The sequence below is a fragment of the Salmo salar genome, chromosome ssa18 (assembly GCF_905237065.1).
Source record: "Salmo salar chromosome ssa18, Ssal_v3.1, whole genome shotgun sequence".
In the NCBI taxonomy this organism is placed as follows: Eukaryota; Metazoa; Chordata; class Actinopteri; order Salmoniformes; family Salmonidae; genus Salmo; species Salmo salar.
In genome coordinates, this window is record NC_059459.1 from 35,453,485 (window position 1) to 35,479,439 (window position 25,955).

The following is a 25,955-nucleotide window of genomic DNA, read 5'->3' on the forward strand; positions in this document are numbered from 1 at the left end:
ACCAGTAACGGTGTTATTCCACTACAGGACCAGTAACGGTCTTATTCCACTACAGGACCAGTAATGGTGTTATTCCACTACAGGACCAGTAATGGTGTTATTCCTCTACAGGACCAGTATTTCCATCACCAGGGCTGACACTGACACTTGGACAGAGAAGTGTCAACAACCTCTGCATAATCAGAACAGTTGCCTCGGAGGTGGAAACCAGTGTTTGGCCCAAACACCTTTGGTGCAAAGCCTGGAAACACTTGTGCAAAGCCTGTGTGTGTGTGTGTGTGTGTGTGTGTGTGTGTGTGTGTGTGTGTGTGTGTGAGCGGCACAGAGGGCAGCAGACACTTACCTTTTTGTTGTTTTCCTTAATATCCTGAGGATTGAGGGCCTTGTAGTCTCTGGAGAGAACAGAGGAGAGGTCAGAGAGAGAGACAGAACAGAGGAGAGGTCAGAGAGAGACAGAACAGAGGAGAGGTCAGAGAGAGAGACAGAACAGAGGAGAGGTCAGAGAGAGAGAACAGAGGAGAGGTCAGAGAGAGACAGAACAGAGGAGAGGTCAGAGAGAGAGACAGAACAGAGGAGAGGTCAGAGAGAGAGACAGAACAGAGGAGAGGTCAGAGAGAGAGACAGAACAGAGGAGAGGTCAGAGAGAGAGAACAGAGGAGAGGTCAGAGAGAGAGAACAGAGGAGAGGTCAGAGAGAGAGACAGAACAGAGGAGAGGTCAGAGAGAGAGACAGAACAGAGGAGAGGTCAGAGAGAGAGACAGAACAGAGGAGAGGTCAGAGAGAGAGACAGAACAGAGGAGAGGTCAGAGAGAGAGACAGAACAGAGGAGAGGTCAGAGAGAGAGACAGAACAGAGGAGAGGTCAGAGAGAGAGACAGAACAGAGGAGAGGTCAGAGAGAGAGAGAACAGAGGAGAGGTCAGAGAGAGACAGAACAGAGGAGAGGTCAGAGAGAGAGACAGAACAGAGGAGAGGTCAGAGAGAGAGACAGAACAGAGGAGAGGTCAGAGAGAGAGACAGAACAGAGGAGAGGTCAGAGAGAAAGACAGAACAGAGGAGAGGTCAGAGAGAGAGACAGAACAGAGGAGAGGTCAGAGAGAGAGACAGAACAGAGGAGAGGTCCGAGAGAGAGACAGAACAGAGGAGAGGTCAGAGAGAGAGACAGAACAGAGGAGAGGTCAGAGAGAGAGACAGAACAGAGGAGAGGTCAGAGAGAGAGAGAACAGAGGAGAGGTCAGAGAGAGAGACAGAACAGAGGAGAGGTCAGAGAGAGAGACAGAACAGAGGAGAGGTCAGAGAGAGACAGAACAGAGGAGAGGTCAGAGAGAGAGACAGAACAGAGGAGAGGTCAGAGAGAGAGACAGAACAGAGGAGAGGTCAGAGAGAGAGAGAGAACAGAGGAGAGGTCAGAGAGAGACAGAACAGAGGAGAGGTCAGAGAGAGAGAGAACAGAGGAGAGGTCAGAGAGAGAGAGAGAACAGAGGAGAGGTCAGAGAGAGAGAGAACAGAGGAGAGGTCAGAGAGAGAGACAGAACAGAGGAGAGGTCAGAGAGAGAGAACAGAGGAGAGGTCAGAGAGAGAGACAGAACAGAGGAGAGGTCAGAGAGAGACAGAACAGAGGAGAGGTCAGAGAGAGAGAGAGAACAGAGGAGAGGTCAGAGAGAGAGACAGAACAGAGGAGAGGTCAGAGAGAGAGACAGAACAGAGGAGAGGTCAGAGAGAGAGACAGAACAGAGGAGAGGTCAGAGAGAGAGACAGAACAGAGGAGAGGTCAGAGAGAGAGACAGAACAGAGGAGAGGTCAGAGAGAGAGACAGAACAGAGGAGAGGTCAGAGAGAGAGACAGAACAGAGGAGAGGTCAGAGAGAGAGAGAACAGAGGAGAGGTCAGAGAGAGAGACAGAACAGAGGAGAGGTCAGAGAGAGAGACAGAACAGAGGAGAGGTCAGAGAGAGACAGAACAGAGGAGAGGTCAGAGAGAGAGAACAGAGGAGAGGTCAGAGAGAGAGACAGAACAGAGGAGAGGTCAGAGAGAGACAGAACAGAGGAGAGGTCAGAGAGAGAGAGAACAGAGGAGAGGTCAGAGAGAGAGACAGAACAGAGGAGAGGTCAGAGAGAGAGAACAGAGGAGAGGTCAGAGAGAGAGAGACAGAACAGAGGAGAGGTCAGAGAGAGACAGAACAGAGGAGAGGTCAGAGAGAGACAGAACAGAGGAGAGGTCAGAGAGAGAGAGAACAGAGGAGAGGTCAGAGAGAGAGAGAGAACAGAGGAGAGGTCAGAGAGAGAGAGAACAGAGGAGAGGTCAGAGAGAGAGAACAGAGGAGAGGTCAGAGAGAGAGACAGAACAGAGGAGAGGTCAGAGAGAGACAGAACAGAGGAGAGGTCAGAGAGAGAGACAGAACAGAGGAGAGTTCAGAGAGAGAGAGAACAGAGGAGAGGTCAGAGAGAGAGACAGAACAGAGGAGAGGTCAGAGAGAGAGACAGAACAGAGGAGAGGTCAGAGAGAGAGAGAACAGAGGAGAGGTCAGAGAGAGAGAACAGAGGAGAGGTCAGAGAGAGAGACAGAACAGAGGAGAGGTCAGAGAGAGAGACAGAACAGAGGAGAGGTCAGAGAGAGAGACAGAACAGAGGAGAGGTCAGAGAGAGAGACAGAACAGAGGAGAGGTCAGAGAGAGAGACAGAACAGAGGAGAGGTCAGAGAGAGAGACAGAACAGAGGAGAGGTCAGAGAGAGAGACAGAACAGAGGAGAGGTCAGAGAGAGAGACAGAACAGAGGAGAGGTCAGAGAGAGAGAGAACAGAGGAGAGGTCAGAGAGAGAGACAGAACAGAGGAGAGGTCAGAGAGAGAGACAGAACAGAGGAGAGGTCAGAGAGAGAGAGAGAACAGAGGAGAGGTCAGAGAGAGAGACAGAACAGAGGAGAGGTCAGAGAGAGAGACAGAACAGAGGAGAGGTCAGAGAGAGACAGAACAGAGGAGAGGTCAGAGAGAGAGACAGAACAGAGGAGAGGTCAGAGAGAGAGACAGAACAGAGGAGAGGTCAGAGAGAGACAGAACAGAGGAGAGGTCAGAGAGAGAGACAGAACAGAGGAGAGGTCAGAGAGAGAGACAGAACAGAGGAGAGGTCAGAGAGAGACAGAACAGAGGAGAGGTCAGAGAGAGAGACAGAACAGAGGAGAGGTCAGAGACAGAGAGAGAACAGAGGTCAGAGAGAGAGAGAACAGAGGAAAGATCAGAGAGAGAGAGAACAGAGGAGAGGTCAGAGAGAGAGACAGAACAGAGGAGAGGTCAGAGAGAGAGACAGAACAGAGGAGAGGTCAGAGAGAGAGACAGAACAGAGGAGAGGTCAGAGAGAGAGAGAACAGAGGAGAGGTCAGAGAGAGAGACAGAACAGAGGAGAGGTCAGAGAGAGACAGAACAGAGGAGAGGTCAGAGAGAGAGACAGAACAGAGGAGAGGTCAGAGAGAGAGACAGAACAGAGGAGAGGTCAGAGAGAGAGACAGAACAGAGGAGAGGTCAGAGAGAGACAGAACAGAGGAGAGGTCAGAGAGAGAGACAGAACAGAGGAGAGGTCAGAGAGAGAGACAGAACAGAGGAGAGGTCAGAGAGAGAGACAGAACAGAGGAGAGGTCAGAGAGAGAGACAGAACAGAGGAGAGGTCAGAGAGAGAGTGAACAGAGGAGAGGTCAGAGAGAGAGACAGAACAGAGGAGAGGTCAGAGAGAGAGACAGAACAGAGGAGAGGTCAGAGAGAGAGAGAGAGAACAGAGGAGAGGTCAGAGAGAGAGACAGAACAGAGGAGAGGTCAGAGAGAGAGACAGAACAGAGGAGAGGTCAGAGAGAGACAGAACAGAGGAGAGGTCAGAGAGAGAGACAGAACAGAGGAGAGGTCAGAGAGAGAGAACAGAGGAGAGGTCAGAGAGAGAGACAGAACAGAGGAGAGGTCAGAGAGAGACAGAACAGAGGAGAGGTCAGAGAGAGACAGAACAGAGGAGAGGTCAGAGAGAGAGACAGAACAGAGGAGAGGTCAGAGAGAGAGACAGAACAGAGGAGAGGTCAGAGAGAGAGACAGAACAGAGGAGAGGTCAGAGAGAGAGACAGAACAGAGGAGAGGTCAGAGAGAGAGACAGAACAGAGGAGAGGTCAGAGAGAGACAGAACAGAGGAGAGGTCAGAGAGAGAGACAGAACAGAGGAGAGGTCAGAGACAGAGAGAGAACAGAGGTCAGAGAGAGAGAGAACAGAGGAAAGATCAGAGAGAGAGAGAACAGAGGAGAGATCAGAGAGAGAGAGAACAGAGAGGTCAGAGAGAGAGAGAACAGAGGAGAGATCAGAGAGAGAGAGAGAACAGAGAGGTCAGAGAGAGAGAGAACAGAGAGAGAGAGAGAGAACAGAGAGAGAGAGAGAGAGAGGGGGAGAGAGAGGGGAGAGAGAGAGAGAGGGCGGGCGGGAGAGAGGAGGGTGTGATTAGATATGCGTCACATGTAATGGCATTAGAACTGTAACATGCAATTTCACAGCAGCTCAATCAGCTAAACTAATAGAGTGGAAAATACTAGAATAACACAACAATCACACACACACACACACACACACACACACACACACACACACACACACACACACACACACACACACACACACACACACACACACACACACACACACACACACACCTTTGATGCTTTATCCTGTGCTCTCTTCTCTAGATAGATCATTAGGTTTCCCATATGGACTCTTGAGTGTAGGAGTGTGTGTGTGTATAACTCACATGTAATCAGGTCTGAAGTGATGGAGAAGGGCGCAGAATGCCAGGCCGTTCCTCCAGGATGTGGTGAAGTTGGTAATCTTGACTCCGCGGTAATTCTTTGTGACCTCACGGCACCAGGCCAGCAGGGATTGGCTAGCGTTGGGCTTCCCACCAAGCACTGGGCTCGGGATAGGACTGGGCTGTAGAGAGAGGGAGAGGGATAGAGAGGGAGAGGGATAGAGAGGGATAGAGAGGGAGAGGGATAGAGAGGGAGAGGGATAGAGAGGGATAGAGAGGGAGAGGGATAGAGAGGGATAGAGAGGGAGAGGGATAGAGAGGGATAGAGAGGGAGAGGGATAGAGAGGGATAGAGAGTGAGAGGGATAGAGAGGGATAGAGAGGGAGAGGGATAGAGAGGGATAGAGAGGGAGAGGGATAGAGAGGGATAGAGAGGGAGAGGGATAGAGAGGGATAGAGAGGGAGAGGGATAGAGAGGGATAGAGAGGGAGAGGGATAGAGAGGGATAGAGAGGGAGAGGGATAGAGAGGGATAGAGAGGGAGAGGGATAGAGAGGGATAGAGAGGGAGAGGGATAGAGAGGGATAGAGAGTGAGAGGGATAGAGAGGGATAGAGAGGGAGAGGGATAGAGAGGGATAGGGATAGAGAGGGATAGAGAGAGAGAGGGATAGAGAGGGATAGAGAGGGAGAGGGATAGAGAGGGATAGAGAGGGAGAGGGATAGAGAGGGATAGAGAGTGAGAGGGATAGAGAGGGATAGAGAGGGAGAGGGAGAGAGAGGGATAGAGAGGGAGAGGGATAGAGAGGGATAGAGAGGGAGAGGGATAGAGAGGGATAGAGAGGGAGAGGGATAGAGAGGGATAGAGAGGGAGAGGGATAGAGAGGGATAGAGAGGGAGAGGGATAGAGAGGGATAGAGAGGGAGAGGGATAGAGAGGGATAGAGAGGGATAGAGAGGGAGAGGGATAGAGAGGGATAGAGAGGGAGAGGGATAGAGAGGGATAGAGAGGGAGAGGGATAGAGAGGGATAGAGAGGGATAGAGAGGGATAGAGAGGGATAGAGAGGGATAGAGAGGGAGAGGGATAGAGAGGGATAGAGAGGGAGAGGGATAGAGAGGGATAGAGAGGGAGAGGGATAGAGAGGGATAGAGAGGGAGAGGGATAGAGAGGGATAGAGAGGGATAGAGAGTGAGAGGGATAGAGAGGGATAGAGAGGGAGAGGGATAGAGAGGGATAGAGAGGGAGAGGGATAGAGAGGGATAGAGAGGGAGAGGGATAGAGAGGGATAGAGAGGGAGAGGGATAGAGAGGGATAGAGAGGGAGAGGGATAGAGAGGGATAGAGAGGGAGAGGGATAGAGAGGGATAGAGAGGGAGAGGGATAGAGAGGGATAGAGAGGGAGAGGGATAGAGAGGGATAGAGAGGGAGAGGGATAGAGAGGGATAGAGAGGGAGAGGGATAGAGAGGGATAGAGAGGGATAGAGAGTGAGAGGGATAGAGAGGGATAGAGAGGGAGAGGGATAGAGAGGGATAGAGAGGGAGAGGGATAGAGAGGGATAGAGAGAGAGAACAATAGCAGGAAGAGGGAGTCATAGTTAGCATTTTGTTCTTCACTTTTGACATTGATTTATAGTGAGTCCTGATTCTTATACGACATTGAATTGTTTCTTTCATGCCAACAATGTTCAACAACAAAGTTCACAATGTCTCATTTATCTTATCCAATTAGTTTTTTAATTAGGGGGCTGGATGGGCACACTGACACACACACACACACACACACACACACACACACACACACACACACACACACACACACACACACACACACACACACACACACACACACACACACACAGAGTAATGAGGGGTCAGACTCAAAGCTGCGTATGAGCGTGGATAATGTAAACATATTATTAATTAGCTCCGCCCTTTGAAGTCTTATCGGAACTCGGCTTAACCAATGGGAGGGTCCCGTAGCCCAGACGCCAAATCCCAACAAATCCACTCCCATCTGTCTGTCTCACCAGAACCAATGGAGCTCTAACTGGTCTAACTTGTTATGAATGGCTGGGGGGGGGTTGTTATATCAGTAATGTTCATTTGGCTCTGAGTATTCACCCAAACAAAACACGGACACAAATGACACTGGTATATAATCAGTGTTCACTAACCCTGGTCCTGGGGAGATACAGGGAAGTGCAGGCTTTTGCCCTCGCCTAGCACTAAGACACTAGAGTCGATAGAACCTTGATCAGATGAAGCTGGTATCTTCTGATGCAACATTTTTTCAAAGACCTGTTTTTCTACTAAACCAGAGTCAGACTGACTCATGGATTTCATTTTTATGTCTTTGTGTGCAGTTTGAAGGAAGTTGAATGTCGTTTCTGGAGCCATTGCTAACTAGCGTTAGCGGAATGACTGGAAGTCTACAGGAACTGCTAGCATGCTGGCACTATCCCTTTAAGTTCCTAGTGAGAGGTCTATCTATGGTGGCTGACAGTGGTAGCAGTCCATCTAGACAGAAACAGGCCTTCATATGGCTGCAGTGGCTGAACTACCCCCTCTATTGGCCAGCCTGGGATATTGCTGGAGCGAGAGAGATGTGGAGGAAGAGAGAGAGAGAGAGAGAAAGGGGTGGAGGACGAGATGGAGGAGAAAGGGAAGAGGGGGAGGGGATTTGAGATGACTGACAAGGGAGAAGTTAGGTGATTATGAGAGCTCTGTATAAACAAAGAAGGCCTCAGGCCGCGAGAGGGGGAGAGAGGAAGGAAGGGGGAGGGGGAGAGAGATGGAGAGAGGGAGAGAGAGAGAGAAACACACTAAATGAGAACTAAACGTCTCCTAAATTAAACACTTCTTAGGGCTAGGCCCCTTTTTCACAATTTCCACCTGAATGACGTGCCCAAAGGATATGCTTTGGGCATGTCAGGATATGCATATAATTGGTGCCATTGGAAAGAAAACACTTTGAAGTTTGTAGAAATGTTAAAATAATGTAGGCGACTATAACACAATAGATATGGTAGGAGAAAATCCAAAGAAAAACCAACCAGAATTTTTTTGTTTGTTGGAGAGACCATGTCCTTACAATGGCAAGTATAAGGGCATACTCAATTCTAGCTCCCAGGATGCAATTCCTATGGCTTCTACAGGGTGTCAGCAGTCTATGTTCAAGGTCCCAGGCTTGTAACTTCCAAAACGAATAAGAAATATCAGTTTTAATGCAGGGACACAGTCTTGGAAATTCGTGTTTGCGTGCGCCATGAAGACAAGACACACCTGCTAAAATCGGTTTCCTATTGAAAATACTTCTTTCCGTAACAAATATTATAGTTTGATTACATTTTAGGGTATCTGAGGAGTAAATAGAAACATATTCTGACTCGTTGAAACAAAGTTTAGGGGAAGATTTTCGGATTCCTTTCTCTGCATGTTGAACGAGTGGATTACTCAAATCGATGGCGCCAACTAAACTGACTTTTTGGGATATAAATGGGCACCGTCCTCAAACAATTGCATGGCATGCTTTCGCTGTAATGGTTACTGTAAATTGGACAGTGCAGTTAGATTAACAAGAATTTAAGCTTTCAACCGATATAATACACTTGTATGTACCTAAATGTTTAATATCCATCATTTTAATGATTATTATTTGAATTGCGCGCCCTCCAGTTTCACCGGAAGTTGCCCCGCTAAGCGGGACGCCTATCCCTAAGAAGACTTCAGTGTTTTCCAGCATGGCCAGAGGGTTAGGGGGTTGTTGGAGGGTTAGGGGGTCCCTCCAGCATGGCCAGAGGGTTCTTCAGCATGGCCAGAGGGTTAGGGGGTCCTCCAGCATGGCCAGAGGGTTAGGGGGTCCTCCAGCATGGCCAGAGGGTTAGGGGTTCTTCAGCATGGCCAGAGGGTTAGGGGTTCTCCAGCATGGCCAGAGGGTTAGGGGGTTCTTCAGAAAGGCCAGAGGGTTAGGGGTTCTCCAGCATGGCCAGAGGGTTAGGGGGTTCTTCAGCATGGTCAGAGTGTTAGGGGTTTTTCAGTGTTTTCCAGCATGGCCAGAGGGTTAGGGGGTTCTCCAGCATGGCCAGAGGGTTAGGGGGTTCTTCAGCATGGCCAGAGGGTTAGGGGGTTCTCCAGCATGGCCAGAGGGTTAGGTTTTTTTTCAGTGTTTTCCAGCATGGCCAGAGGGTTAGGGGGTTCTCCAGCATGGCCAGAGGGTTAGGGGTCCTTCAGTGGTTTCCAGCATGGCCAGAGGGTTAGGGGTTCTTCAACATGGCCAGAGGGTTAGGGGTTCTTCAGCATGGCCAGAGGGTTAGGGGTTTTCCAGCATGGCCAGAGGGTTAGGGGGTTCTTCAACATGGCCAGAGGGTTAGGGGGTCCTTCAGCATGGCCAGAGGGTTAGGGGGTCCTTCAGCATGGTCAGAGGGTTAGGGGGTTCTTCAACATGGCCAGAGGGTTAGGGGGTCCTTCAGCATGGTCAGAGGGTTAGGGGGTTCTTCAACATGGCCAGAGGGTTAGGGGGTCCTTCAGCATGGTCAGAGGGTTAGGGGGTTCTTCAGCATGGCCAGAGGGTTAGGGGGTCCTTCAGCATGGCCAGAGGGTTAGGGGGTTCTTCAGCATGGCCAGAGGGTTAGGGGGTTCTCCAGTGTTTTCTGTGTAATGCACCTGTGTAATGATCATAATGTTTAATCAGCTTCTTGATATGCCACACCTGTAAGGTGGATGGATTATCTTGGCAAAGGAGATATGCTCACTAACAGGGATGTAAACAAATTAGTGTACAAAGTTTGCGAGAAATAAGCTTTTTGTGCGTATTAAACATGTCTGGGATCTTTTATTTCAGCTCATGAAACATGATACCAACACTTTACATGTTGTGTTTATATTTTAGTTCAGTTTACATTTCGTCTTTGAACACTGGGAAAGTATTGAAGGCCTTCAGTTGTACAACTGACTAGGTATCCCCCTGGTCACTTTAACAATGTTGAGATACTGTTTTACCCAGTTCAAAAGTGCCTTCAGAAAGTATTCATACCCCTTGACTTATTACCCATTTTGTTGTGCTACAACCTGAATTCAACATGGGTTAAATAGATGCTCTTCTCATCCATCTACACACAGTACCCCATAATGACATCACAGTACCCCATAATGACAAAGAAAAAAAACGTGTTATTAGAAATGTTTGCAAATTTATTGAAAATGAAATACAGAAATATCTCATTCACATAAGTATTCACACCTCTGAGTCAATAAATGTTAGAATCACCTTTGGCAGTGAATACAGCTGTGAGTCTTTCTGGGTAAGTCTCTAAGAGCTTTGCACACCTGGATTGTGCAACATTTGCCCATTATTCTTCTCAAAATTCTTCAAACTCTGTCAAGTTGGTTGTTGATCATTGCTACACAACTATTTTCAGGTCTTGACATAGATGTTCAAGTAGATTTAAGTCAAAACTGTAACTCGGCCACTCAGGAACATTCACTGTCTTCTTGGTAAGCACTCTGTCAATTAGGTTAGTATTGTGGAGTAACTACAATGTTGTTGATCCATCCTCAGTTCTCTGCTATCACAGCCATTAAACTCTGTAACTGTTTTAAAGTCACCATTGACCTCATGGTGAAATCCCTGAATGGTTTCCTTCCTCTCCGGCAACTGATCCTGTATCTTTGTAGTGACTGGGTGTATTGACACACCATCCAAAATGTGATGAATAACTTCCCCATGCTCAAAGGGATATTCAATAATTCCACTTTATTGTTTATTGTGTTTAGGCCAGTCAAAAAACATCTACTATTTCATCCATTTGAAATTCAGGCTGGAAAACAACAACATTTGGAAAAAGTCAAGGGGTGTAAATACTTTCTGAAGGCACTATATGTACAGTCGTGGCCAAAAGTTGAGAATGACACAAATATTCATTTCCACGAAGTTTGCTGCTTCAGTGTCTTTAGATATTTTTGTCAGATGTTACTATGGAATATGAAGTATAATTACAAGCATTTCATAAGTGTCAAAGGCTATTATTGACAATTACATGAAGTTGATGCAAAGAGTCAATACTTGCAGTGTTGACCCTTCTTTTTCAAGACCTCTAGAATCCGCCCTGGCATGCTGTCAATTAACTTCTGGGCCACATCCTGACTGATGGCAGCCCATTCTTGCATAATCAATGCTTGGAGTTTGTCAGAATTTGTGGGTTTTTGTTTGTCCACCCACCTCTTGAGGATTGACCACAAGTTCTCAATGGGATTAAGGTCTGGGGAGTTTCCTGGCCATGGACCCAAAATATCAACGTTTTGTTCCCCGAGCCACTTAGTTATCACTTTTGCCTTATGGCAAGGTGCTCCATCATGCTGGAAAAGGCATTGTTCATCACCAAACTGTTCCTGGATGGTTGGGAGAAATTGCTCTCGGAGGATGTGTTGGTACCATTCTTTATTCATGGCTGTGTTCTTAGGTAAAATTGTGAGTGAGCCCACTCCCTTGGCTGAGAAGCAACCCCACACATGAATGGTCTCAGGATGCTTTACTGTTGGCATGACACAGGACTGATGGTAGCGCTCACCTTGTCTTCTCCGGACAAGCTTTTTCCGGATGCCCCAAACAATCTGAAAGGGGATTCATCAGAGAAAATGACTTTACCCCAGTCCTCAGCAGTCCAATCCCTGTACCTTTTACAGAATATCAGTCTGTCCCTGATGTTTTTCACGGAGAGTAGTGGCTTCTTTGCTGCCCTTCTTGACACCAGGCCATCCTCCAAAAGTCTTCGCCTCACTGTGCGTGCAGATGCATTCACACCTGCCTGCTGCCATTCCTGAGCAAGCTCTGTACTGGTGGTGCCCCGATCCTGGAGACGGTCCTGGTGCTTGCTGGACTTTCTTGGGTGCCCTGAAGCCTTCTTCACAACAATTGAACCGCTCCCCTTGAAGTTCTTGATGATCCGATAAATGGTTGATTTAGGTGCAATCTTACTGGCAGCAATATCCTTGCCTGGGAAGCCCTTTTTGTGCAAAGCAATGATGACGGCACATGTTTCCTTGCAGGTAACCATGCTTGACAGAGGAAGAACAATGATTCCAAGCACCACCCTCCTTTTGAAGCTTCCAGTCTGTTATTCGAACTCAATCAGCATGACAGAGTGATCTCCAGCCTTGTCCTCGTCAACACTCACACCTGTGTTAACGAGAGAATCACTGACATGATGTCAGCTGGTCCTTTTGTGGCAGGGCTGAAATGCAGTGGAAATGTTTTTTGGGGGGATTCAGTTCATTTGCATGGCAAAGAGGGACTTTCCAATTAATTGCAATTCATCTGATCAATAGACAAACACAGTCTGCTTAAACTAATAACACACCAATTATTGTATTTTTCTTGTCTATATTGAATACATCATTTAAACATTCACAGTGTAGGTTGGAAAAAGTATGTGAACCGCTAGGCTAATGACTTCTCCAAAACCTAGTTGGAGTCAGGAGTCAGCTAACCTGGAATCCAATCAATTAGACGAGATTGTAGATGTTGGTTAGAGCTGCCCTGCCATATAAAAAAAAGTTTGCTATTCACAAGAAGCATTGTCTGATGTGAACCATGCCTCGAACAAAAGAGATATCAGAAGACCTCAGATTAAGAATTGTTGACTTGCATAAAGCTGGAAAGGGTTACAAAAGTATCTCTAAAAGCCTTGATGTTCATAAGTCCATGGTAAGACAAATTGTCTATAAATGGAGAAAGTTCAGTACTGTTGCTACTCTCCCTAGGAGTGGCCGTCCTGCAAAGATGACTGCAAGAGCACAGTGCAGAATGCTCAGTGAGGTTAAGAAGAATCCTAGAGTGTCAGCTGAAGACTTACAGAAATCTCTGGAACATGCTAACATCTCTGTTGACGAGTCTACAATACATAAAACACTAAACAACAATGGTGTTCATGGGAGGACACCACGGAAGAAGCCACTGCTGTCCAAAAAACCCCATTGTTGCACGTCTGAAGTTTGCAAAAGAGCACCTGGATGTTCCACAGCGCTACTGGCAAAATATTCTGTGTACAGATGAAACTAAAATTGAGTTGTTTGGAAGGAACACACAACACTATGTGTGGAGAAAAAAAGGCACAGCACACCAACATCAAAACCTCATCCCAACTGTAAAGTATGGTGGAGGGAGCATCATGGTTTGAAGCTGCTTTGCTGCCACAGGGCCTGGAGAGCTTGCTATCTTCGACAGAAAAATGAATTCCCAAGTTTATCGAGACATTTTGCAGCAGAATGTAAGGCTATCTGTCCGCCAATTGAAGCTCAACAGAAGTTGGGTGATGCACCAGGACAACGACCCAAAACACACAAGTAAATCAACAACAGAACGGCTTCAACAGAAGAAAATACACCTTCTGGAGTGGCCCAGTCACGAGTCCTGACCTCAACCCAATTGAGATGCTGTGGCATGACCTCAAGAGAGCAGTTCACACCAGACATCCCAAGAATATTGCTGAACTGGTCCAAAATTCCTCCTGACCGTTGTGCAGGTCTGATCCACAACTACAGAAAACGTTTGGTTGAGGTTATTGCTGCCAATGGAGGGTCAACCAGTTATTAAATCCAAGGGTTCACATGCTTTTTCTTGCCACTGTAAGTGCTCAAAACATGGTGGCTCACTATTTAAAACATTTCAAAAGAAGATGGAGAACAAGCTACAGGAGGAGGAATACTGGCGTTTAGAGCAGCTACAGGAGGAGGAATAATGGCGTTTAGAGCAGCTACAGGAGGAGGAATACTGGCGTTTAGAGCAGCTACAGGAGGAGGAATACTGGCGTTTAGAGCAGCTACAGGAGGAGGAATACTGGCGTTTAGAGCAGCTACAGGAGGAGGAATACTGGAGTTTAGAGCAGCTACAGGAGGAGGAATACTGGAGTTTAGAGCAGCTACAGGAGGAGGAATACTGGAGTTTAGAGCTGCTACAGGAGGAGGAATACTGGAGTTTAGAGCAGCTACAGGAGGATGAATACTGGAGTTTAGAGCAGCTACAGGAGGATGAATACTGGAGTTTAGAGCAGCTACAGGCCACTATCGCTAGCTAATGGGTTTATAGCATCTTCTTCTATACTTGGAGTCTCAGTTTGTGTTTGTGCGCGACTGATGTGTCACTTTGTGTGTGTGTGTGTCTGTGTGACGTGAAAGCTTGTTCTGCAGCGTCAAGGGAAGCCAAGATGAAACAGTTTACAGGGAAACTCTAATGGCACCTTGTTACCTTAGTATCTCCTTCAGGCTCTTTCTCTCAGTGCAGAGAGGCAGGGAGAACCGGAGGGGCAGGGAGACACTTGACATTTCCGGCTCGTCTTTAAAGAGGACCTTAACCTTTCCCAATATCTATACAACCACACGTTTTAGACGGCCCAAACAATGCCTGATGGGCCACTCAGAACAGGAATATATAAGAGAAAACAACAAGCATAGAAAGATGATAGGGAGCGTGACAATAAGTCATTTAATAAATTAGGTGGAAATATTAATTTGAGGGGAAAATAGTTTGAAGGAGATTAGCTGGAGTCCACTTGACTAGACTAATGTTTATGACAACGTAGTAATCCTTATAATATTTTAACAAATCCATGAATGTGGTTCCTCAAACATCAGCAGTGTGTGTTTGTGTAATTAATGTAAACTAAAGTAATTCACACAACCCCCCCCAACGTCTCTCTGTTAGGCAGTCAGACAGCCAGCCAGCCAGTCAGTCAGTCAGACAGCCAGCCAGTCAGTCAGACAGCCAGTCAGTCAGCCAGTCAGAGAGTCAGTCAGTCAGTCAGACAGCCAGCCAGCCAGTCAGACAGCCAGTTAGTCGATCAGGCAGACAGTCAGTCAGCCAGTCAGTCAGTCAGACAGACAGACAGCCAGTCAGTCAGTCAGTCGATCAGGCAGACAGTCAGTCAGTCAGTCGATCAGGCAGACAGTCAGTCGATCAGGCAGACAGGCAGTCAGTCAGTCGATCAGGCAGACAGGCAGTCAGTCAGTCGATCAGGCAGACAGTCAGTCGATCAGGCAGACAGGCAGTCAGTCAGTCGATCAGGCAGACAGTCAGTCGATCAGGCAGACAGTCAGTCGATCAGGCAGACAGGCAGTCAGTCAGTCGATCAGGCAGACAGGCAGTCAGCTTCCTCCTGAGGCCATCTTTCTCCTTTCAAGTGATGTTAAAGTAGCTGTGTAATTTCAGGTCCATAATTACCTGGGATTAGAGACCAGGTGGTATTAAAGAAACTACAACACACTCTAGCAGAGACACACACACACACACACACACACACACACACACACACTAAGAGGCCTTTAGACAGCAAGAGACGGGGAGCAGCTTCGATTGGAAAAAAACACACACTACCACAAAAGGCTTAACCACAAAAAAGATTCACTCACTGCAGAGGAAAAGAACAGAGTGTGTGTGTGTGTGTGTACAAGCACATAGCTATGAGACCACCAGTGACCCCTACCAATAATAATACATTCTACTCTGAAACATGTAACGTTAACATTCTCAGCTCTAAACCAACGTTGTGTTTTTACACCCCAGTGAGATGAAGGTAAATACATGGACTCATATAGTTAAACATCACATCAGACCGTCAATAACAGAACAATCAGCATATCTGGCTCCACAAAGACACAAGGATGGGTGGGGGGAGAGACACAATTTATCAACGGCATGGTGTCTCGCCCAAAGCTAAGTGTGTGTGTGTGTGTGGACTAGAATTGACACATCTATGTTTCTGAGCTCGGGGGCAGGATTAGAGAGAACCTCCGCCTCCACCCAACAAACATCCCATATTTCAAAAATGAAAAGGAAACCTTCATTACAAAACCCCTCCTGCTATCACACACACACACACACACACACACACACACACACACACACACACACACACACACACACACACACACACACACACACACACACACACACACACACACACACACACACAACACCTTACAGCGCTGTGGAGCGTCGGGCCAAAAATACAACCCGACAGACAAGAGATTCCATTATTTCTGACGCCTCGGTGTCAACAACCAAAGCACATCCGGCGGGGCGGCCGAGGGGGTAGGGAGGAGAGAGGATAAGGCAACGCTAATCTAACAGAATAATGTCGAAGCACCAGGAATGCTATAGCATGTATCATGTAGGACTATCTGAGAATCAGAAAGAGGAATGCTGTAGAACATATCATGAGGACTATCTGAGGATCAGAAGGAGGAATGCTGTAGAATATATCATGAGGACTATCTGAGGATCAGAAGGAGGAATGCTGTAGAATATATCATGAGGACTATCTGAGGATCAGAAGGAGGAATGCTGTAGAATATATCATGAGGACTATCTGAGGGTCAGAAAGAGGAATGCTGTAGAATATATCATGAGGACTATCTGAGGATCAGAAGGAGGAATGCTGTAGAATATATCATGAGGACTATCTGAGGATCAGAAGGAGGAATACTGTAGAATATATCATGAGGACTATCTGAGGGTCAGAAGGGGGAATACTGTAGGACTATCTGAGGGTCAGTGGGGTCAGAAGGGCGATCCATCCCAGGGTCATATCAGGTCCAGTTGTGTGTGTGTAGTGTACGCCTCGGCTAAAAGGTTTTGTAAAAAACTATCAGGGGTTTTTCAGCACACACACTTTGAACAAGCGCTAGGCTAGCCCACCGTGGCATTTCAGAACCCTAAGAAGTCCTATGATTTATCAAATAAGTTGATTAAGCGAAGGTCTTGTTTAAATACTCTGGGAGCTGAAGGCACTACATTAAAAACATTTATTTAACCGGGCAAGTCAGTTATGAACAAATTCTTATTTACAATGGCGGCCTACCTTGGCCAAACCCGGACGACGTTGGGCCTATGGGACTCCCAATCACGGCTGGATGTGATACAGCCTGGAATGGAACCAGGGTCTGTAGTGACGCCTCTACCACGGAGATGCAATGTCTCAGACCGCTGTGATACAGCCTGGAATGGAACCAGGGTCTGTAGTGACTCCTCTACCACGGAGATGCAGTGTCTCAGACCGCTGTGATACAGCCTGGAATGGAACCAGGGTCTGTAGTGACGCCTCTACCACTGAGATGCCGTGTCTCAGACCACTGTGATACAGCCTGGAATGGAACCGGGGTCTGTAGTGACGCCTCTACCACTGAGATGCCGTGTCTCAGACCACTGTGATACAGCCTGGAATGGAACCGGGGTCTGTAGTGACGCCTCTACCACTGAGATGCCGTGTCTCAGACCACTGTGATACAGCCTGGAATGGAACCAGGGTCTGTAGTGACGCCTCTACCACGGAGATGCAATGTCTCAGACCGCTGTGATACAGCCTGGAATGGAACCAGGGTATGTAGTGACTCCTCTACCACGGAGATGCAGTGTCTCAGACCGCTGTGATACAGCCTGGAATGGAACCAGGGTCTGTAGTGACGCCTCTACCACTGAGATGCCGTGTCTCAGACCGCTGTGATACAGCCTGGAATGGAACCGGGGTCTGTAGTGACGCCTCTACCACTGAGATGCCGTGTCTCAGACCACTGTGATACAGCCTGGAATGGAACCGGGGTCTGTAGTGACGCCTCTACCACTGAGATGCCGTGTCTCAGACCACTGTGATACAGCCTGGAATGGAACCGGGGTCTGTAGTGACGCCTCTACCACGGAGATGCAGTGTCTCAGACCGCTGTGATACAGCCTGGAATGGAACCAGGGTCTGTAGTGACGCCTCTACCACTGAGATGCAGTGTCTCAGACCACTGTGATACAGCCTGGAATGGAACCGGGGTCTGTAGTGACGCCTCTAGCAATAAGATGCAGTGTCTCAGACCGCTGTGATACAGCCTGGAATGGAACCAGGGTCTGTAGTGACGCCTCTACCACTGAGATGCAGTGTCTCAGACCACTGTGATACAGCCTGGAATGGAACCAGGGTCTGTAGTGACGCCTCTACCACTGAGATGCAGTGTCTCAGACCGATGCGCCACTGGGGAGCCTCTATGAAGGTTGGGTTTCACAGAGTTCCCAACAGTCTGTGTGCTGTACTATACTTAAGCAGTAAGGCCTGTGTGGTATATATCACAACGTGGAGTGTCTGGATACAGCCCTTAGCTGTAGTATATTGGCCATATATCACAGCGTGGAGTGTCTGGATACAGCCCTTAGCTGTGGTATATTGGCCATATATCACAACGTGGAGTGTCTGGATACAGCCCTTAGCTGTGGTATATTGGCCATATATCACAAACCCCCGACGAGCGTTATTGCTATTATAAACTGGTTACCCTCATAATTAGAGCAGTAAAAATACATATTTTGTCATACCCGTGGTATATGGTCTGATAAACCACGGCTTTCAGCCAATCAGCATTCAAAGGCTCGAACCGCCCAGTTGATAAATATTTATATAGACTGAATGGAATCCTGGATATCTATTTAATATGCATGTCAACTGGTCCTTCACCTTCTCTCATAAAACACACAAGTCAAATACTTTAAGCGCTGCTTCTGCATCTCTCAGGCGCAAAACGCATGAATGGAAACTTAACTGAGCTCAAAGGAACGAAAAACCCACAAGTCTGCAGAGAGAAAAGAGCCTCATCGTCTCCAATCTAACTTTCATGTCTTCATATGGGAGTCCAAGACTGTCAGATTGGAGGAGGTGAATCTTCTGCTCTTTACAAAACTTAGAGTCCCTCAGGGAGAATACAGCAAACACACAGTAACACACACACACACAGTAACACACACACACAGTAACACAACCCCACACACACAGTAACACAACCCCCCCACACACACAGTAACACAACCCCACACACACACACACACACACAGTAACACAACCCCTCCTCTAATCTGTCTCTTATTCAGTGTCCAGCCTAGTGTCTCCTCTCTTCAAACACACACAATGTCTTGTGTCACATTCCCCATGAAATAACACAACTACTCCACATTTCAAATGGTTTCTACGACTAAATTCAATCACACACACACACACACACACACACACACACACACACACACACACACACACACACACACACACACACACACAGCACACACGCACACACACACAAAAGTTTAATTATGTAAATGGAGATGTAGAGGTTAAAGAGAACAATGGAAGTAGGAAGAGAAAACACAGGAAGTGGAGAGGCAGAGGAGAGTGTGGAAATACCACACATTAATTAACACAGAGGTAGAGGAGTGTGGAAATACCACACATTAATTAACACAGAGGTAGAGGAGAGTGTGGAAATACCACACATTAATTAACACAGAGGTAGAGGAGTGTGGAAATACCACACATTAATTAACACAGAGGTAGAGGAGAGTGTGGAAATACCACACATTAATTAACACAGAGGTAGAGGAGAGTGTGGAAATACCACACATTAATTAACACAGAGGTAGATGACAGTGTGGAAATACCACACATTAATTAACACAGAGGTAGAGGAGAGTGTGGAAATACCACACATTAATTAACACAGAGGTAGAGGAGAGTGTGGAAATACCACACATTAATTAACACAGAGGTAGATGACAGTGTGGAAATACCACACATTAATTAACACAGAGGTAGAGGAGAGTGTGGAAATACCACACATTAATTAACACAGAGGTAGAGGAGTGTGGAAATACCACACATTAATTAACACAGAGGTAGAGGAGAGTGTGGAAATACCACACATTAATTAACACAGAGGTAGAGGAGTGTGGAAATACCACACATTAACACAGAGGACCTATCACATTTCAGATGTAATAATCACTATACTGTGGAGGAGAGGAGCTCCTGCTGAGAGAAATAAGGACAGGATCACACACACTTGCTCGTAGGCAAGCATGCACACACAGAGAAAGGGCCACCCCAGATAAGGGGCCACCCCAGAGAAAGGGCCACCCCAGAGAAAGGGCCACCCCAGAGAAAGGGCCACCACAGAGAAAGGGCCACCACAGATAAGGGGCCACCACAGATAAGGGGCCACCCCAGAGAAAGGGCCACCACAGAGAAAGGGCCACCCCAGATAAAGGGCCACCACAGAGAAAGGGCCACCACAGATAAGGGGCCACCCCAGAGAAAGGGCCACCACAGAGAAAGGGCCACCCCAGAGAAAGGGCCACCCCAGAGAAAGGGCCACCACAGAGAAAGGGCCACCACAGATAAGGGGCCACCCCAGAGAAAGGGCCACCACAGAGAAAGGGCCACCCCAGATAAAGGGCCACCACAGAGAAAGGGCCACCACAGATAAGGGGCCACCCCAGAGAAAGGGCCACCACAGAGAAAGGGCCACCCCAGATAAAGGGCCACCACAGAGAAAGGGCCACCACAGATAAGGGGCCACCCCAGAGAAAGGGCCACCACAGAGAAAGGGCCACCCCAGAGAAAGGGCCACCCCAGAGGAAGGGCCACCCCAGAGGAAGGGCCACCCCAGAGAAAGGGCCACCACAGAGAAAGGGCCACCACAGAGAAAGGGCCACCCCAGAGAAAGGGCCACGGCAAACTGATCAGGATCTAATAAAGGCCTGTACCCTGGGACGAGTCAGAGAGAGAGAACAGGGAGAGGCTTCACTTTCTGATCAGACTCCTCCCTCCTCCTCTCCTCTCACTCCTCTCTTCTCCCTCCTCTCCTCCTCTCCTCTCATAACCTCTCCCCCTCTCCTCTCACTCCTCTCATAACCTCTCCCTCCTTTCTTTTTCCTTCCCTTGTCATAGGTGTCTTCCCAGCCCTCCTCCCTCCCTTGTTCCCTCCACTTCTCTCCCTTCCTTCCCTCCCTCCTTTCTCCTCCTCATTCCCTCTGCCCCTTCCCTCCTCTCCTCTGCCCCTTCCCTCCTCTCTCCCCTCCTTAACTCCTCTCCCCCTCCTCTCCTCTGCCCCCTCCTTAACTCCTCTCCTCTGCCCCTTCCCTCCTCTCCTCTGCCCCCTCCTTCCCTCCTCAACTCTGCCCCATCCTTCCCTCCTCTCCTCTGCCCCCTCCTCCTCTCCTCTGCCCCTCCTCTCCTCTCCTCTCCCCCTCCTTCCCTCTGCACCTTCCCTCCTCTGCCCCCTCCTTCCCTCCTCTCCTCTCCTCTGCCCCCTCCTTCCCTCTCCGCTGCCACCTCCTCCTCCTCTCCTCTGCCCCCTCCTCCTCCTCTCCTCTCTTCCTCCTCTACTCTCCTCTGCCCCCTCCTCTCCTCTCTTCCTCCTCTACTCTCCTCTGCCCCCTCCTCTCTTCCTCCTCTCCTCTCCTCTTCTCTCCTCTGCCCCCTCCTCCTCCTCTCCTCCTCCTCTGCCCTCTCCTCTCCTCCTCCGCCCTCTCCTCTCCTCCTCCTCTCCTGTCCTGTCTGTTGAGGTATGTGTATTCTGATCAGGCCCTGCATAGCGTCACAGGGGTGACTTTGTAATTATGTTCATTTTAATTGGCTTCCTGCTATCACCCCTCTCATCACTTATGAGTCCACGCCGCCCGCCCCGGACAATGCATGGGGGCCTGCATTGCTGCTGTGTGTGTGTGTGTGTGTGGGGCCTACGTCAAGTAGACACACACCCCACCCCCCTCCACCCCACCCTCTCCAACCTCTTTACCTGCGAAGCATAATTCCATCCAGAAGTGCCTCCTTCCTTAATGACTTTTCCCAGCCGTTAGCAGCAGCTTAGATTCATTGATAAACGTTGTGGTTATCGGGGGACGATCGGTGACCTCCTGCTCCCCTAATTTGTTTGTGGAAGACGGCAGTTAAAAGGAGATTAATGGGCTATAGATTTATGACTGAGGGCCCAGGACCACCATCCTCCCATCCTGTTCTAAACCCTCCTTCACTTTTATTCCTTCATGAAGAGGAGGAGGAGGAAGATGAGGAAGAGGCTGAGGAGGAGGAAGAGGCTGAGAGGAGTTTTCCATCTCCTTTAACATCCTGACAGACCATTTGTTGTGTGGAGAGAGAGAAAGACAGAGTCACACACACAGGTGACTGTACATTAGAAAGTAGGGCTGTTTTTCCTGCTGGTGGTAGTGTTGTTGTTTATCTGTAACAGGATCATCCCAGCTCCTCCATAGTGTAAACATCCACAGCAGCCACCCCCTCTAACTCTCTCAGCCAAAGCTCATTTGTTAAGGCGTGAGTATGGGTAATACCTCCTCTGACAAGCTAAAGCCAGCGCTTCCACCACATTATAGCCTGTTACACGTTGGCAGAGCGAGACAACGAACGAACGAGCGTCGTGCACATCTGGCAACAACCGTGGCTACCACCCTTTGTCTATACCACCTCTGAATATGTTATTTCATGTTGTTCAGGGAAGGTTTTACTATTTACCTTCAAAGCCTAAAATGCTGCATGGCTATGGATGTAGAGTAGAACAGACCTGGAGAGAGAACCAGGATGTTCTGCATGGCTATGGATGTAGAGTAGAACAGACCTGGAGAGAGAACCAGGATGTTCTGCTCGACGCTGCTGTACTGCTGTTCTAGACATGATGTCTGCCATGTTCTGATGACATGTACAGTGCCATTTAAAAGTCTGGACACACCTACTCATTCCAGGGATTTTCTTTATTTTACTATTTTCTACATTGTAGAATAATAGTGAAGACATCAAAACTATGAAATAACACCTACGGAATCATGTAGTAACCAAAAAAGTGTTAAACAAATTAAAATCTATTTTAGATTTGAGATTCTTCAAAGTAGCCACCCTTTGCCTTGATGACAGCTTTGCACTCTCTTGGCATTCTCTCAACCAGCTTTATGAGGTAGTCACCTGGAATGCATTTCAATTAGCCGGTGTGCCATGTTAAAAGTTAATTTGTGGAATTTCTTTCCTTCTTAATGTGTTTGGGCCAATCAGTTGTGTTGTGACAAGGTAAGGGTGGTATACAGAAGACAGCCCTATTTGGTAAAAGACCAAGTCCATATTATGGCAAGAACAGCTCAAACAAGAAGAGAAACAACAGTCCATTACTTTAAGACATGAAGGTCTGTCAATACGGAATTTTTCAAGAACTTTGAAAGTTTCTTCAAGCAAAAACCATCAAGCACTATGATGAAACTGGCACTCATGAAGACCGCCACAGGAAAGGAAGACCCAGAGTTACCTCTGCTGCAGAGCATAAGTTCATTAGAGCTACCAGTCTCAGAAATTGCAGCCCAAATAGTAACAGACACATCTCAATATCAACTGTTCAGAGGAGACTGTGTGAATCAGGCCTTCATGGTTGAATTGCTGCAAAGAAACCACTACTAAAGGACACCAGTAAGAAGAAGAGACTTGCTTGGGCCAAGAAACACGAGCAATGGCCATTAGACTGGTGGAAATCTGTCCTTTTGTCTGATGAGTCCAAATTTGAGATTTTTGGTTTCAACCGCCGTGTCTTTGTGAGACGCAGAGTAGGTGAACGGATTATCTCTGCATGTGTGGTTCCCCCGTGAAGCATGGAGGAGGTGTGATGGTGCTTTGCTGGTGACACTGTCTGTGATTTATTTAGAATTCAAGGCACACTTAACCAGCATGGCTACCACAGCATTCTGCAGCGATACGCCATCCCATCTGGTTTGGGCTTAGTGGGACCATCATTTGTTTTTCAACAGGACAATGACCCAACACACCTCTAGGCTGTGTAAGGGCTATTTTACCAAGAAGGAGAGTGATGGAGTGCTGCATCAGATGACCTGGCCTCCACAATCACCAGACCTATAACCCAATTGAGATGGTTTGGGATGAGTTGGACTGCAGAGTGAAGGAAAAGCAGCCAACAAGTGCTCAGCATATGTGGGAACTCCAAGACTTTTGGCAAAGCATTCCTCATGAAGCTGGTTGAGAGAATGCCAAGAGTGTTCAAAGCTGTCATCAAGGCAAAGGGTGGCTACTTTGAATAATCTATTTTGATTTGTTTAACACTTTTTTGGTTACTACATGATTCCATATGTGTTATTTCATAGTGTTGATGTCTTCACTATCACTCCACAATGTAGAAAATAGTAAAAAATTAAGAAAAACCCTTGAATGAGTAGGTGCGTTCCAACTTTTGACTGGTCCTGTATATCTGTTCTAAGAGGAGAGAGACACTAATGTCTAATTACATGGCATTACACAACGTACTTTAATCTGAAGTTACCAAGTTGAAATTCAAATGAGTTATTAGAGTAGGTATGTGCTTAATTCCAAATCAGAGAGGGGAGGGGAGGAGAGGGACAGGACGGGGAGGGGAGGAGAGGGACAGGACGGGGAGGGGAGGAGAGGGACAGGACGGGGAGGGGAGGAGAGGGACAGGACGGGGAGGAGAGGAGAGGGACGGGGAGGAGAGGGACGGGAGGGGGAGGGGAGGAGAGGGACAGGACGGGGAGGGGAGGGACAGGACGGGGAGGGGAGGGGAGATCAATAGGTCAGGATGCAGTCTTTGAAATTGGTTGTTTTCACCTGATGGAACACCTGACACATAAAGGAGATGAGAGGAACAACCACTCAAGTTAATGACAGACAGGCCACATCACACTCCACTCTACCAGGAAATAGGGACAAATAGAGTGGAAAGGAGGACATGAAAAAAATACGCATCTTTTTAGAAGCTATTGACCCAAGCTGTTAGAGGAATGGACTGATGATGAAACTAGATGATTCCACAAAGAGGAAAACGATGGACAAACGACTAGTTTTCTGTGAATGGAGAATCTGATAGTGTCAGCCCAGGGCCCGTTTTCACAAAGTGCTGATCTAGGATCAGGCCCCCCTCTTATTCATCATCATGATTTAAAAGGCAAAACTGATCCTAGACCAGCACTCCTCCTCAGATGCTTTATGACTACAGGCCCAGGACCCAATACCACCTTTACCATACAGACCCAATATCACCTTTATCATACAGACCCAATACCACCTTTACCATACAGACCCAATACCACCTTTATCATACAGACCCAATACCACCTTTACCATACAGACCCAATACCACCTTTATCATACAGACCCAATACCACCTTTACCATACAGACCCATTACCACCTTAATCATACAGACCCAATATCACCTTTACCATACAGACCCAATATCACCTTTATCATACAGACCCAATATCACCTTTATCATACAGACCCAATACCACCTTTACGATACAGACCCAATATCACCTTTATCATACAGACCCAATGCCACCTTTATCATACAGATCCAATGCCACCTTTATCATACAGACACAATATCACCTTTACCATACAGACCCAATACCACCTTTACCATACAGACCCAATACCACCTTTACCATACAGACCCAATATCACCTTTATCAAACAGACCCAATATCACCTTTATCATACAGACCCAATGCCACCTTTATCATACAGACCCAATGCCACCTTTATCATACAGACCCAATACCACCTTTATCATACAGACCCAATACCACCTTTATCATACAGACCCAATACCACCTTTATCATACAGACCCAATACCACCTTTATCATACAGACCCAATACCACCTTTACCATACAGACACAATACCACCTTTACCATACAGACCCAACACCACCATTACCATACAGACCCAATACCACCTTTATCATACAGACCCAATACCACCTTTATCATACAGACCCAATACCACCTTTATCATACAGACACAATACCACCTTTACCATACAGACACAATACCACCTTTACCATACAGACACAATACCACCTTTATCATACAGACCCAATACCACCTTTATCATACAGACCCAATACCACCTTTATCATACAGACACAATACCACCTTTACCATACAGACACAATACCACCTTTACCATACAGACACAATACCACCTTTATCATACAGACACAATACCACCTTTATCATACAGACACAATACCACCTTTACCATACAGACACAATACCACCTTTACCATACAGACACAATACCACCTTTACCATACAGACACAATACCACCTTTACCATACAGACACAATACCACCTTTATCATACAGACCCAATACCACCTTTATCATACAGACACAATACCACCTTTACCATACAGACACAATACCACCTTTATCATACAGACCCAATACCACCTTTATCATACAGACCCAATACCACCTTTACCATACAGACACAATACCACCTTTATCATACAGACACAATACCACCTTTATCATACAGACCCAATACCACCTTTATCATACAGACCCAATACCACCTTTATCATACAGACACAA

General features: G+C 47.5%; 1 protein-coding gene across 1 annotated transcript in view; it reads right to left on the reverse strand.

The window, feature by feature from the left end:
* LOC106577322 (EH domain-binding protein 1-like) overlaps positions 1-25,955 on the reverse strand; it is a 429,232-nt gene that overhangs the window by 174,982 nt on the left and 228,295 nt on the right. The window contains exons 8-9 of the mRNA XM_045701776.1: positions 4,763-4,941; positions 344-392 (exon numbers count right to left, since the gene is read on the reverse strand). Of these exons, the coding sequence (XP_045557732.1) occupies positions 344-392; positions 4,763-4,941 (228 nt within the window). The remainder of the gene's footprint in view (positions 1-343; positions 393-4,762; positions 4,942-25,955) is intronic.